The 13,462-nt window shown below is 49.0% G+C and overlaps 4 protein-coding genes across 4 annotated transcripts; 2 read left to right on the forward strand and 2 right to left on the reverse strand.

The window, feature by feature from the left end:
• Positions 1–1,594: 1,594 nt before the first annotated feature.
• On the reverse strand, positions 1,595–2,770 carry BCR38DRAFT_450559 (uncharacterized protein). Its single transcript, XM_040861389.1, has 3 exons — positions 2,356–2,770; positions 2,014–2,239; positions 1,595–1,957 (listed from the first exon to the last, which is right to left on the reverse strand). The coding sequence occupies exons 1-3, from the start codon at positions 2,589–2,591 to the stop codon at positions 1,697–1,699; spliced, it is 723 nt and encodes a 240-aa protein (XP_040710473.1). The 5' UTR covers positions 2,592–2,770; the 3' UTR covers positions 1,595–1,696.
• A 3,847-nt stretch (positions 2,771–6,617) lies between these two features.
• Positions 6,618–7,282, forward strand: BCR38DRAFT_490451 (uncharacterized protein; the record flags this gene model as incomplete). Its single annotated transcript, XM_040864524.1, has 2 exons — positions 6,618–7,084; positions 7,162–7,282. The coding sequence occupies 2 exons, from the start codon at positions 6,618–6,620 to the stop codon at positions 7,280–7,282; spliced, it is 588 nt and encodes a 195-aa protein (XP_040710474.1).
• Positions 7,283–9,409: 2,127 nt separating this feature from the next.
• Positions 9,410–10,747, forward strand: BCR38DRAFT_114005 (glycosyl hydrolase family 61-domain-containing protein). The gene is made up of 2 exons (XM_040853403.1): positions 9,410–9,667; positions 9,727–10,747. The coding sequence occupies exons 1-2, from the start codon at positions 9,475–9,477 to the stop codon at positions 10,566–10,568; spliced, it is 1,035 nt and encodes a 344-aa protein (XP_040710475.1). The 5' UTR covers positions 9,410–9,474; the 3' UTR covers positions 10,569–10,747.
• Positions 10,748–12,187: 1,440 nt separating this feature from the next.
• BCR38DRAFT_355377 (uncharacterized protein) lies at positions 12,188–13,252 on the reverse strand (the record flags this gene model as incomplete). The annotated part of the gene is made up of 4 exons (XM_040856943.1): positions 12,188–12,461; positions 12,522–12,621; positions 12,759–13,143; positions 13,196–13,252. The coding sequence occupies 4 exons, from the start codon at positions 13,250–13,252 to the stop codon at positions 12,188–12,190; spliced, it is 816 nt and encodes a 271-aa protein (XP_040710476.1).
• Positions 13,253–13,462: the final 210 nt, after the last annotated feature.

The following is a 13,462-nucleotide window of genomic DNA, read 5'->3' on the forward strand; positions in this document are numbered from 1 at the left end:
CATCACATCGCAGAGACGATCGCTGCAGTATGCCGAACAGACTATTGCCACTTTCCGTAGCAGTCTCAGGCGCCAGGATTGTAAGGAGATTCTCTCTCTCACGTGTCTTGCTTGGTAGCTTCTCTCGTATACCGCGGTTGTATGGGAGAGAAGGTGATTCCGTAGGGCTGGGCCGATGTTGTCTGTATATGGAAGTGAATAATGCGCTAGAGCTGTAGAGGCTCTAGGGAGGTTGACGAAATATACCGTCTAGTCTGCTCCCTGCCCCAACTCTTACTGCATAGGGTCGCAGGCCGTCTGGATAGCCTGCCACCATGACCGTACGTCTCCAGATGCTCCAAAATCTATTGTAGGAGATAGAGAACACCTCGTTTCCTAGCACTTCGTTCTTCCATGGTAGAGGTATGCATGCCATACGCTCGTCGAACAGAGGTTGATTTAATAGCTGGTCTAGTGTCGCGAAAGGGGTCTCGCAAGCGTCTGCCGCTAAAGCTCGTGCCACCATAAGACTCACGGGATAGAAGAGACAATAAGAGTGCATGGGAAGGGAGAATTCGAGGCTTTAAGACGTTACCAAAGAAGATCAGGCAGGAGCCAAAAAAGGGAGAAGGGGAGGTGTTACGGAGGCTTACATGTTTTTCTGGTTCTGGTAGACCAGCCCGGCTTTCTGCTTATTCTGATGAATTGTAAAGGTAGCAACGAGGCCCTTCTGGCCGGTTCCAGGGGCACGCACTAATTCCACACAAACGTCGCGGTACTTGAGATCCGTCAGAACGCCTGGGCGGAAACCACCAATAGCCCCAACCAGGAGCATATAGTGGAAGGAGATTCGAGTCAGAGGGTCACATGTGATCCGATCGGCGGACCGCCAGAGGACTTGGAGCAATAATATGATATCATCCTTTGTAGCCTCTTTCTTGACGAATAATTGCTCGCGGCTTAGCCCCATAGACTCTGCTTCGGCGCCAATCCACTAAGACGAGGTGTTTAGCTAACAGGTGTCCAAGTGCGTACGGGCTTTATACAAGAGCAAGTTTAAAAGTAAGAGATGAGAACGCAGAGAACGAACCCTTGTGACTTCACTAACCGGGCCAAAACCGGGATTTGTGATTATGTTTTCACCGAATTTCAAATTGAATCGCGCTGCGTTATTGGGATAATCCCGGCGCTTTTGGGCCAGGACAGTGTTATTGAAGGCCATAACAGTAAATTTCCAGAGGCAGACCAGGGAGGAGGCCTGCCTAAACGTACGCTCTTCTCGTCGTTCTTCCGCACCGAGTGTAATTCGCGATCTTACTGTCTTTGTTGCAGTCAAAAACAAGTATGTCTTGCAGCATCTGATAGCAGCTGCCTGCGCTACGTATAGCAGTGGCTGTCGAGCTCTATTTATGTGCTTCGTCCGCATGACAGCACCTTGAACAATTGATGCGCAGTGATTTCTTTAGGTATTCTCCTTGGAGCCCCGAGCTCCCAGTGATTCACCTGTATCGCATAGTTTGCCGCTGGCTGTTCTTTATACGTCAGCAAACTTATTTCGATATGATATGAATGGATTATAAGGTTCTACACATGCTAAATCACACGAGTCCAATCGGAATGATATTCTCAAATTCATTGACTATAACGGAGGGAGTAGTAGTTGGGTCGCACCCCTGAACTGCGTCTAACTTTACAGTCCATCACTTCTCTTCCTGACTTAGAACTTACCTTTGCCGATTCTCGCCAGATCATCATTCTGGAGTGTGTCCTTCTCAATACCGTCGGTGGCCTGGCTCAGCATGGCTGCCGAAAAATCACTTATATCAACAGCTCCCAAAGTTGTCCACTTCAGAACGAAGCCCAAGGCCTGCCTCAGTGTGTCTCCTGGCGATATGATCAATCCCGGCTTCACGATACAAGCTTCGACATGTTCTTTGTGCTGCTGTGCGAACTGCAAAATCGCGGTTTCAACTTCGCCCTGAAACATAAAGGGTGAATAACATGGTTTGTCAGATGGGGAAGGGGGAGGCGTGCCCTCAAGAGCGAATATTGGCCTAGGTAGAAGGGGCGTTTAGTTTGGTCGCGTTCAGCTTTGCTTCCACTCACGTAGATGAAGCGAAGTGGCTTCATCTCCTGGGTTGGTGATGATGACCTGGCCTTCGAGATAGCCTGAAGCCAGGCAAGAGTTGAGTCGTAGCATAAGCGACGGACCTCTTTGAAGTTGAGTTCATTCGCCTTCGACGGGGTGAGACCCACAGTCCTTTGCCACATGGTAAGTCACAATCTTCGTCATGTTCAGGAGTGAGAGTGGCGTGGGCTATCGATCCGGATAACCCCGGTCATTGTGGGCGTAAGGTGGTAAGAAACAATGCTGACCATATACATGCATCTGCATTTTCGAGCTCTTTCATCGCCTCATCTGGGACTTTCTCATAATCCTCGATCACAATGCTCTTCAGCTTCGCCGGATCAGCACCGAGCCCATGAGTTTCGGGGATCTCGATCGGACGTCGGGCTAGTGCGACAACGGTCGTGATCTTTGGAAGCTGGAGGCTCTGTCTTACAACATTTGAGCCGACGAAACCCGAAGCTCCAGCAATGATTAATTTCATGGTTGATAAGTGCTATCACTCGAGTAACATGAAAGATAGAAACAAGACAATGGGACACTGAAAAGTGGAAAGTCAAGGAGCTCCGCTGGAAGTATTGGTGAGGGTGAGGGGACACGCGAATGAGTCAACCTCGAGAAGGAACTGATATTCTTACGGATGGATGTAAGCTCTGTTATGTCCGCCCGGATGGGCCGGAGCTAACATGAAGCTAAGCCGCCATCCCAATCTGTCTTGACATAGCCACCATGGGATTCAGCGCTACACTGCCCTAAGCCGAAGGCAGTGTAGCGGAAATTGTAGCTAGCGGGGTCAGATCCTTCACAACCCCCTCACAGACATAGCTTTCTACATAACACTTCTAGCAACCAACGCAGTACAACGCGTGGCGCAGACATATCAATCAATACAGGATCCACAGAGTCATCAACAGAGGACCGAATCCCTTAGCCACGTCGTTGAGATTGTCAATCCCTCATGGAACATTATTGCTATACTAATTTGTGTATAAGCCCTCAGGAGGCCAACAAACACGATTACAATCATAGCTTACAGCAACTTTCTGGAGATTAGACTGCCGCCAGTTGTGGAAGCAAGTTGTCAGGACACAGCGTTATGTAACTTTATGTAGCTACGACTTGATATTGAGTGAGGGGTACTATTTTTCCCCGCGAATGGTGCCGTGAGACGAATACACTCTGGTCTTTATAGTCTTATATATCGTCCCCGTTCCAGTCCATGGATTATGGAGTTGGTACCGGATGTTATCAAGTCCAATAAGGGAGGTGAGGGTGAGGCCATTCATCCGTCCAATCAGGCAAATCGTTTCTCTTATATGCGGTCATGTTGAGGCCAATTCGGTCCGGCCAAGCAGACACCACTTTGGAGCAGAAAGTGATGGCTGAATTCAGAGGCATCGGGTCATTAATGTTGGAATTTCCAAATTTCCAGCGATGGTTACGACTTAGGGGCTGCTAAAGCTCTTAGTGGGCCACCGGTGGCTGGAAATTTTCCATGAGGACCTTTTCCCAGTGGATTTAATCCATAACTTCCAAAAATTCTCCTCATAACCTCCATGCCAAAGCATAACAACATTCCGCATCACAGTGGCCGACCTCATGACACTCAACACGGTGTAAGTCATGATGTTTCCGATTTCGTTATGGAAAGAAGTTCTGCATCACGTTTCTAGGCCAAAGTGGCTTAATATTGGTGCCGCACACCACCAAATCGGAAGACTTACAAGATTTCATAGAAAGGATAATATCGCGGAAATTTGAACATTTCACCAGAAAGATCATTTTGGGTCTTTCTCTTCTCTGCGAACCCGTCTCATACTCAGGTCCTGGAGTTCGGATGCGGCTATGCGTCTTGTCCCAGGGGCTACTAGCAACACAATCTTCGACTCTAGATGAATCACTGCAAGGTTTTTCTCCTTTGACGGACCATCAAATTATGAGCAGTCACCCTCAAAGAATCGAAGAGAAAGCTCCACGTATTCGCCATTTGATCATCTTCTCAACAAGGCAGATGGACAGCAATACGATTATGCAGTCTCTATCCTGGAATCCTTCCGATGCAGTAGCCAGTTGAAGGGCATGAGACCAACGTAATGAAAGCGAAAATACACAAACAAACATAAGTTTGACCCCAGCCAGGTCGATGAACAATATTGTCTCATCGGGATCCTTAGAAGTGGTGTTAATACAGGTGGGGCCTGGTTTGCGATTGATATGCGATATACCACGATTCCGGCAGATCCAGGCTCCTAGCTTGTGCATGGGTGTCCCAAACTGGTGCCTTTACTGGATGCTTGCCGGTAGGTTCATTATCAGGTTAGCATATAAGAGCGACTACGATGAAGAATGGGTTGAAACATGATTCTATTTATTGCATGACTTGCGCCAAGTCGACCAGAGGCTCACCAAGGGCACTTTGCAAATTTGTAATCTCCACCGCGACGCTCCAACTCCATTCAATTTCAGACGAAACATCGCGGATCTTGCGTGGACGCCCCCAAAACCAGTTACGGTGTATGGGGTCCTTCGTCTTAATGGCGACTATGAACTTTGGCCAGACGAAGCGAATCACTCGACACTTCTCTTGTATGTATTGATCGTGTAACGTATCGACAATGCGTGGAATTACGTGGCGGTGGATCGGCTTTGCTGGACTCGACTAAAGAGGCCAGCAGCGGCAGAAGAGAATATGGGCCCAATATCATGCCACGGCCTTGTTTGTTTTGGTAGCATGCCCTTACGGAGGTGTGCGATTGGCAGTCGTAGATACTGTGGGGAATACATTTTGATATCTCTGTAAACTTATGGAGTTGGAATGTTGCGTTTTCGTGATGGAGTACTCATTTAACTTACATATTGAGGCTGCGTCAACTCATGCATGAACGCCGTATATGCTTGTGCTATACCGTCAGATGCGGTGTTGCTCTCGCCTTCCCTATGGCAGACCTGGCCATGTAAACCCGGTGCACGCACTCCAACGGCTTGAGGATCTCAGTCTTGTCAATGGGGCAATTAAGGGGGATTCTTATGGCGGAACAGGGTAGGGACAACAAGTACCACCAATGCTTGCATATCTATCTACCTTACGTAAAAGGTGGACGTCGGGAGAAATAATGAGGTCAAGCTAAGGCGACAACACATTTAACGAAAACCACCACATGCAGTATCCATAGCAGTAGTTGTGAAGATGAAGGTACGAGTTTAATTTCCCTCGGAGGTATTGGAGCGCTGCCTCTTTCCTGTAGCCTGCACGTCCCAAGCTCGCACGCATGAGATACCAAGGAGTTCAGACCCGAAAGCCTCAACAGGTTACCAAGGCTCGTTGAATGGCCTCTTGGACGGTCTGTATGATCACGCCATACCAATTTGGCCCTAAAGGTCATATTTGCGGTCTATTTGTGGGAAGCTGTGAACTCAGGTATAGAGGGGTACGTACTCCACCCGACATGGTTTGTGTTTAGGGGGCCTCCCGGTCAATTAATTGGTCCATTCCCCTCGCACTTCATAGTACCTATGCAGCACCCAGTGGGCGGAAACCGACACCATTTAACCATAGGTCGTCATCACCATCACAGAATCCATTTAGCAAGCAGCCATTCATTTCTTTCTTTCAAACATTATCACATTCTGCTGCGACGACCACAGATGGACCATTGCTCGTCACACTTGACTTTTTGCGGATTCGACATGAGGAGCAGCCTGGAACCCTTTCACATTGACAGGAGAACGAAGTGCTTACCGTTCTTAGCTTGCGGTACCAACTGCCCGCAATTGTAGAAACTGCACGAGCTAATCGTCCTTGCATGGAATATGCGCATTCAACGTTGCCGAGAAAGATCGAAGGGAGTGAATTGCCCGTCTAGCTAAGCTTTACCAAGATCTCCTGATGCTCGGCGTCGTGTTCCTGCAGATCTTGTGGGTCCCGTGTAGTTGTTACCATAGTAAACATTGTGCAGATGAGCCCAATAAGAAGATGGCGTTGAGATTGGAGACCGTGTCCAACAAGGACGATGCCAGCTTACTATGGTACGAACGGGGCTTGGCTCCACAGGTACCTTGCCGACTTGCAGACTTGGCATGGCAAATTCACTCGAAATAGCTAATTCGTACTTTACCTGGGACAACTCCATAATCGACGTCTTCATGTGCCCCGCATGATGGACGTGGTTGCGATTTGTGAAATGAAAAAATTAGTCCCGTTAGCTGGCAGGTCAGTCGGAGGGTCGTAGACAGCGGAAAAAAACTTTTGTCCGCTATAGTCCTGCAGCGGAGGTTGCTGGCAGGAATGCCGACTGGACATATTCGTCCTAGTATCTCCACCGCATTACTGAATTGATTTGATCGGTGGTATCCCACGACTGAATGGCCCCTCGGATGATTGATATTGTTGCTATTGTCCACAGGCTTGCGTGTGTTGTCTCCGTTGAAGGCACAGCCTTCATGAGGTTCCCAAGGCTCCGAGTCGCATTTCAAATATTCAAGGCTTGATCTCGACGGGCGCTCCAAAAAGATGTTCGACAATGAAGATACGTCTATGGAGATGTGTAACGGGTTCGTATTCCCTCATTTTGTTTCCTTGTCTGTGACAACCAGCGCTGATGCTAGTGATTTGACCCGTTGTGCGGTTCTTGGCCCGCCGGACAAAGGACATCATGAACTGAGCCCTGATGCACAGGTTATGATCTTAGAGACCTTGTCTGCTGAGTGGGTCTTCGAGACGCTATCCGAGGTTCCAGAGTTTCACGACTACGCCAAACGCCTAATTAGTGCCACGCCCGAAGGCACCATCGTAGACTGGAGGCTTATGTGGAGAAATCTACAATCAAACACGATTTCCCCGCTCGGCCGCGTGGTGCAGGCCGGAGATGCTGCGCATACCCTTTTGTCATCATCAGGGAGTGGTGCCAGTCAGGAGATGGAGGTTGCTAGCTACCTTGCCGTCTATTGCATACGGAAGGGAAGTGCAACATTTCGTGGGTGACCAAGGCTCATAACAAACTTCGGTCACGATATTGTTACCGTTTTAGCAGGCTGCTAAAGTGTTATTCAAAAAGATTCGAGCGCGTTTCCTGTTGCGAGGAGCTCGGCTTCATCAACTACCAGCTCCGGATGAAAGCAACCGCCAAGGTCGTCGCAAAGGACCATAATCAGATTAAGTCGGAATTCGGCCAGTAGATCTGGAGGAATGAGCCGGAGAAACACGTCTGTGAAGATTATGGCAAGGCGCTTGATCATCTGCAAAATGGCAAGCCATTGCAGAAACAAACTTACCTCCAGAACATGTGTATGAGCCGTGGTCTGTGGATCAGGTGACGGCGCAAATCGAGGTGGGTGTACCTCACGTTCTGTAACGATCTCTGACAACCTCTGGTAAGAAGTCTCTTTTCACTGGATTTGTGTTCGCTGCTGGAGTTGGAGAATACCATGGTCTATATGTTTGTTATAATAAGGACTTAGGTAAGCACTTAATTGTAACATCGATGCAAATCGTAATGTTGATGGAACACCAGTGCGCATCGAACATGGCTTCGGTCGAGTGACCCAGATAAAGCCAGTCATCTTATCTACTACCCCAGATGGACATCATATGTACTTGACCACCCTCGGTAATCCACGCAACAAGCTTAAGCGTTGCACTTATCAACACCGTACTTTGAGTCGGATGAAAGTGAGTAGCATGAGATGGGCGGTTTGCGTCGCCAGCATAGACAATTGAGACGTACGGTTGGTGCTCCCTAAAAGGCTGTAAATGGTGCTACTCAGTCAACATTGCTTACTCCGAACCATTACAGAGCTATCGGTTGATGGCGTCAGCCGATCTACCAAGAAGAAAGACGTAGAGCGCCGAGTAATGAGGAATACATTTTATATAGCAATAGCATGCTTGCTCGCGAGAGTTTCAATAATCAATCCTTTTACTCAACGATTGTTCTCTCGATTTCTTGCAAGACGCCTATATTTTTTCCGTCCAATTTCTATTCCGACCTTGGCTTCTCAAAGTACGCCGAAATGGTTTGGAATTGGAGTTTACTCGCGATACTCTTGCTTCAGGGTTTCTTCTTCTAACCTCAACCGTCAGCCCCGGTAGATGGGAAGGTATGGCCAAGCGTAGGGCTACAAAACCCCGCTTCAAACCAGAAGTAACCATCATAAAGAAAGAAAAAAAAACATCTTTTTTTGGCCTTCATATAAATCTCCGGTGGTGGCTTCAGCCACGTCTTCCTTACTCCCTTTTACGAGCGCGCTGCGTTGATGGACTGCCTTACGAATCTCAATTCATCTTGTGTTGGCAAAGCCCGTCGACATAAAGGGAATCGGCTTTCAAGGATCGCCTCTAAACCACGACGACTGGACTGCTGGAAGGCATCGTGGATATTTAACGTCATTAGTAAGCACCGTGCACGATTTGGCCGCATGCAATTCTCGCCTGGATAAGTAATGTTCCGAAGTGCAAATGGTCTTGCATTGAATATGTCATGATCTCTAAGATCCCTCAAAGGATGGGACTGTGTAGAAATGAACGATGGCTGCCCCACAGGCCGAAATTGTGTGGTGCGATGATTAGTGGTCACATTGGCCCATAACGTACGGTAGGTGGCCATATGTCCTCAAAAGCTGGTAATCTTTGGTGCAATAGCCTTGAACGTCCAACAATAAGCTCGAGGTCGTTGAAAGTGGAAACAATCTCAACCTCGGTATCAGGGATCCTACGTCTATCAATCGGAAGCAGCAAGCGAGCCGCATGGACGTCCTGGTGAGCTCACTGCTGACGCCAACCTGCCCTATATGAACGACGACGATGACGTTTGGTTGTCAAATTGAAACAAGCAAGCGGTCCCATCCAACCTGGAATATTTCCCTCCGTATTCAAGGGATATCGGGCTAAAACAAACCAAGAACAACTATCGACTCATCACTGGTGCTGGCTAGAATCTATCATCTAGCCAGACTAAGAATGGTTAGGTATGGTCGCGAATTACTCCGTACTATTTTCTGCCTACGCGGTTTCAGGTTTGCGAAAGCACCTGCATTGCCCCACCAAGAAACACTTTGGATCTGACGACAGGCATGGGCGATTCGCCTGGGCCGAAAGGACATGGGCCGGAAATATCTTCATCCCCTAAACTCCTAACTATAAGAGATGCCAAGAGCCAGCAGTATATACTTCCCCTTCCACACACTCTTTCGTTCTTCAACACTTGCAGCTGTCGCTTGCGCCAATCGTTTTCACCCTTCTCGAACTCTGATTCGTCTTTCGTTCTTTAGCCCCGGTGGTTTTATCCTTGCAACAGATCCTTGATCCCTGCAGATTACCCAGTCTTAACACATCCAATCACTCACTTACACAAAGCGACAACTTTGCAACCATGCGTTCCACTACTTCTCTGATGGCCGTTGCGGCGATGCTGCCGTTTGCCTTTGCCCACTACAACTTTGAGGCACTCATTGTAAATGGAGAAGTCACGGACGCCTACGAATATGTGCGCCAGACCAACAACTCCAACTCGCCCGTCACGGACGTTACGTCTACCGACATGATCTGCAACTCGGGTGGTTTGTGTAAGTTAGGCCCTGCCGCTCTATCAACATCGAAAGTTACTGACTTATCCCTTCCACAGTGTCCGCTACCATGGCCAAGACCAAAACCTACACCGTCGCCCCCGGTGATAATGTCGGCTTCATCGTAGACGCCTCCCTCAGCCACCCAGGCCCCCTCTCGGTCTGGATGAGCAAAGCCCCCGACGGCACCGCGGCCAACGCCTACGACGGTTCGGGTGACTGGTTCAAGGTCTACGAATTGACCTACAGCACCATCAACTCCGAAGGTATCCAATGGGCCACTTACCCGTCCGGCACCAGTGGCCTGAGCAACTTCACCATCGACCTGCCCTCCACCCTCCCCGCGGGCGACTATCTTATGCGCGCCGAGCACGTCGCTCTCCATGCCGCCTCGGAGGTCGGCGGTGCGCAGTACTATATGGGCTGTGCGCAGCTGAGCGTCACCGGTAGCGGTGCTGGTGTCCCTAGCCCCACGACCAAGATCCCGGGTCTGTACACCGGCGAGGAAGATGGGTTGGTCATTAACATTTACTATCCCATCCCGACCAGCTACACCGCCCCTGGCATTGCTACCTGGCCTACGGACTGCGTATCGCACGAGGCCAATCTTGAAGGACAGACTTTCCAGGGTATGTGTGTTGGAGATGACACTGCCAGCAGTGATGCTGCTTCTTCCGGTGCTGTCTCTTCTGCTGCACCCACCAGCACCGCTGCTGCTTCTGCTGCTACCTCCGCTGCCACATCCGCTGCGCCTGTTGCGGTGACTAGCGCTGCTGCTGTTGTTTCCGCTGCACCTTCGTCGGTTGTTACGTCGGCTGAGACTACTGCTACTTCTGCCGCTGCCGCCGCTACCTCTTCTGCCGCAAGCAAGTGCAAGAAGCGTAAGCGCTCGGTTGTTTAAGTGGGAGATGGAACTGTGAAATGTCCAATCGGACTGGTGCAGAGTTCCTTTTGTTGGAGACGTTCGAGACTGCACCCCTTTTGTAAATACTTGATTTTTAACTGTGGATATACACCGGACCGGCCTAGACCGGATCATGTGGATAAGTTTAGACATACCAAATACCAATCTGTTTGAGCTACTTAAGTATGCCAATCTTCATATGCAGAATCCGTAATATCCTCTTTTTTTCTTTTCATTTCGCAATGGCCCGTACGAAGCATTCGCGATTGATGATATCCTATCAAGTGAATGCGCTCGCATCAATGTTGGATTAGATACTCTCGGTTCCCCAGTCCCAACAACAGCCGTACCAAAGTCAAAAAAGCATGAATGGTCTCAATTCAGATGCTGATGGTACGGACTATATGCGAAGTACTCATATAAGACAGGCAAGGCCTATTCAAACTCCAGAACAGGTTTCTTCCCCAGACACTCTCAGCCATTCTAGATACTGCCTATTTAATAATCACTTCGGTTGTAGCACGTAAGCCAGCCGTAGTCGATGCCAATGATGTCTAAGTGCATGATAAGTTCAGCAATGTAGCCTGTTCTCTAATTGAAGTCTTCTTGTTCTTCTGCGAATTATTTCTTTTCCTTCGTGTTAGTGCTTCTCCTCTGGCCGGGAGGTGGGGACGTCGGGTTGGAGTGTTTCTATATTAAGATATGCTTACTCAGATCAAATTCGGCACCTCCAGCAGTCTCTTTGTTGAAGATGCATTGCCTACAATGTTTATTATCCTGGTTAAGGTCTACATAGGAGCACGAGGCCTTGTTTGGATTGCTTACAACGCCCTAGCACTCGGCTCGGAGGAACAGCCAACCCTTGTTGGTTCCAGACACCTCCGATATCAGGTTTGCGCAGTACTGTGGGTATTTGTTGACGACGCCTTTGATGTGTTAGAGGGAGCGGGTACCGTACTTGATCATCCGCTCGGTTTCGTTGACGACGCCGATGGCTTGAACATCAAGGTTAGAGCATGATGAATTGAAATCGCCAGAGTAGTCGCTGATGGGCTCAGAAGCCATCAATAACGCGGAGAGGGACAAGGAGAGAATACTGGCGAACATGGTGAGTGCTATTCCGTGCTTGCACAGTGGATGTTGTCCTCAGGTACCGGAAGTGGTGGAAAAGGAGCCGCCTAGAGAGTAGACTACCCGAGGAAGTTTTGAGGGTAGAGGGGATGATCGAAAAGCGAGGGAAAGACGATAATGGTTTTTGAGTGCCATTTTTACCGAGTTCGAGGTCGATGGCCTCCAGGTGGTCTAGTCCAAGACGCGTCTTACACTTGTGGTTCTGTTAGTAAGTGGGCATTATGACTAGACAGCCTTTTATTATACATCATGAATGAGCTTTTAATGCAAGGCAGCTTTCAAATATCGCCATTGCCTCACGAGATGGAATGCAATGATCGCTGTAGCTCGGGAAACGAGGGCTTGCTAGTTGAAGGAGCTGTAGTGACCGCCACTCAACACAGTTAGTGTCATTTACTCGTTCCACGATATATTAAATCGCATCATCTCTGCCAGTGGAAAGTCCAACGCTAGTTTTTGGGGACTCCGTTATGCTGCCAGTCCCATTACGAGAACCCCCCCGCCCCCCCGTCTCGTCGCGATTGATTCTGGGTGTCTAAACATCCTAATTTTACACTCGTGTTAATGAAAGGGACCAATCTACCAATTGTAGGCGGCACTCTTCGCAGCAATGGTTTCAAAGTAGGTAAACAGGCGCACAATATCGCCGTCGATTGTTCGACCAATGACCAGATTCCTGTGTGAACGTTCGTATAGGTGAAATCGGTTGGGTTCATATGGTCAAAAGTGATGATCCGAAGGATAGAGACAACACAAACGCTAGGAGCACTATTAGAAAGTTGAAGCAAGATCTGAGGAGTTGGGTGATGGGGCGCTTACAATCCACCGAGCAAGAAGATACCCGTCGAGACCAGTCTTTGCCGGAATCCCATATGCAATCTCCAAACCATCGGGAGCGGCAAACAGAATACTATCACGTCTGTACAGGATCGCGTCAGTAGATTCGTCTCGTGGAGTACGTACCGGTGTTAGTCTAAAAAGCCCCGACTTGCGCCGACAATCCAGCATTACCGTAACTTTGAGAGAAGACAAAAATAAGGCAGGCTATTTGCGTACCCAGCAGCATGTTCACAATGCCATTCGATCGGAAGAAATTGACCTCGTCGATACAGTTGCCTGGCTGGCTTCTGTCCCATAAAAGCGAAACCGGATGGCAGCTAAAAATGGACAAGATGACACAAGTGATGAAGTACGTGACAACAAGCGACCACGTCGCCCAGAGAATTTTCGTGAATCGTTGAGAGATGCCAAATATGCGGTAGTACATGTACAAAAGGGACGATTTAATAAGGAGGGCGTCGAGGAAGTACACCTCCTGGCAAGCCAGGAACGACTTTTGGAAGTCGATCAGGGTGGCAGCCGAAAGCTCGTCTGCGTGGAAACCATAGTGGTCGACAAGGATCTGATGCCAACGAATGGCAACCATCGCCCAGGTGACGATCTGAGTTTGCATGAGAATTATTCCGCTCGACATGCTCCGCTGGAATACTAACCAGAGATGCCAAAATAAACCAATCATCTGCACCGAGACCCGCTGGCCATGGTCCCATCCTCCTAGAGGCGAATCGGCCAGCGACCGCGAAGGTGGCTGGCACAATGGTTATGAGGCTACTCAGCCAAATATACCAGGAAATGTTTTCGCCCGAACGCTGCATTGTCGTTGAAATTAGGAGATTGAGGATACAAGTGGAAGAGGGAATGGAAACGATCATCGAAACGCTGCAGGAGTTCACACACGTATTTGTATTGTGGTAAGCGGG

The sequence above is a fragment of the Pseudomassariella vexata genome (genome assembly GCF_002105095.1).
Source record: "Pseudomassariella vexata strain CBS 129021 chromosome Unknown BCR38scaffold_21, whole genome shotgun sequence".
NCBI classification, from domain to species: domain Eukaryota; kingdom Fungi; phylum Ascomycota; class Sordariomycetes; order Amphisphaeriales; family Pseudomassariaceae; genus Pseudomassariella; species Pseudomassariella vexata.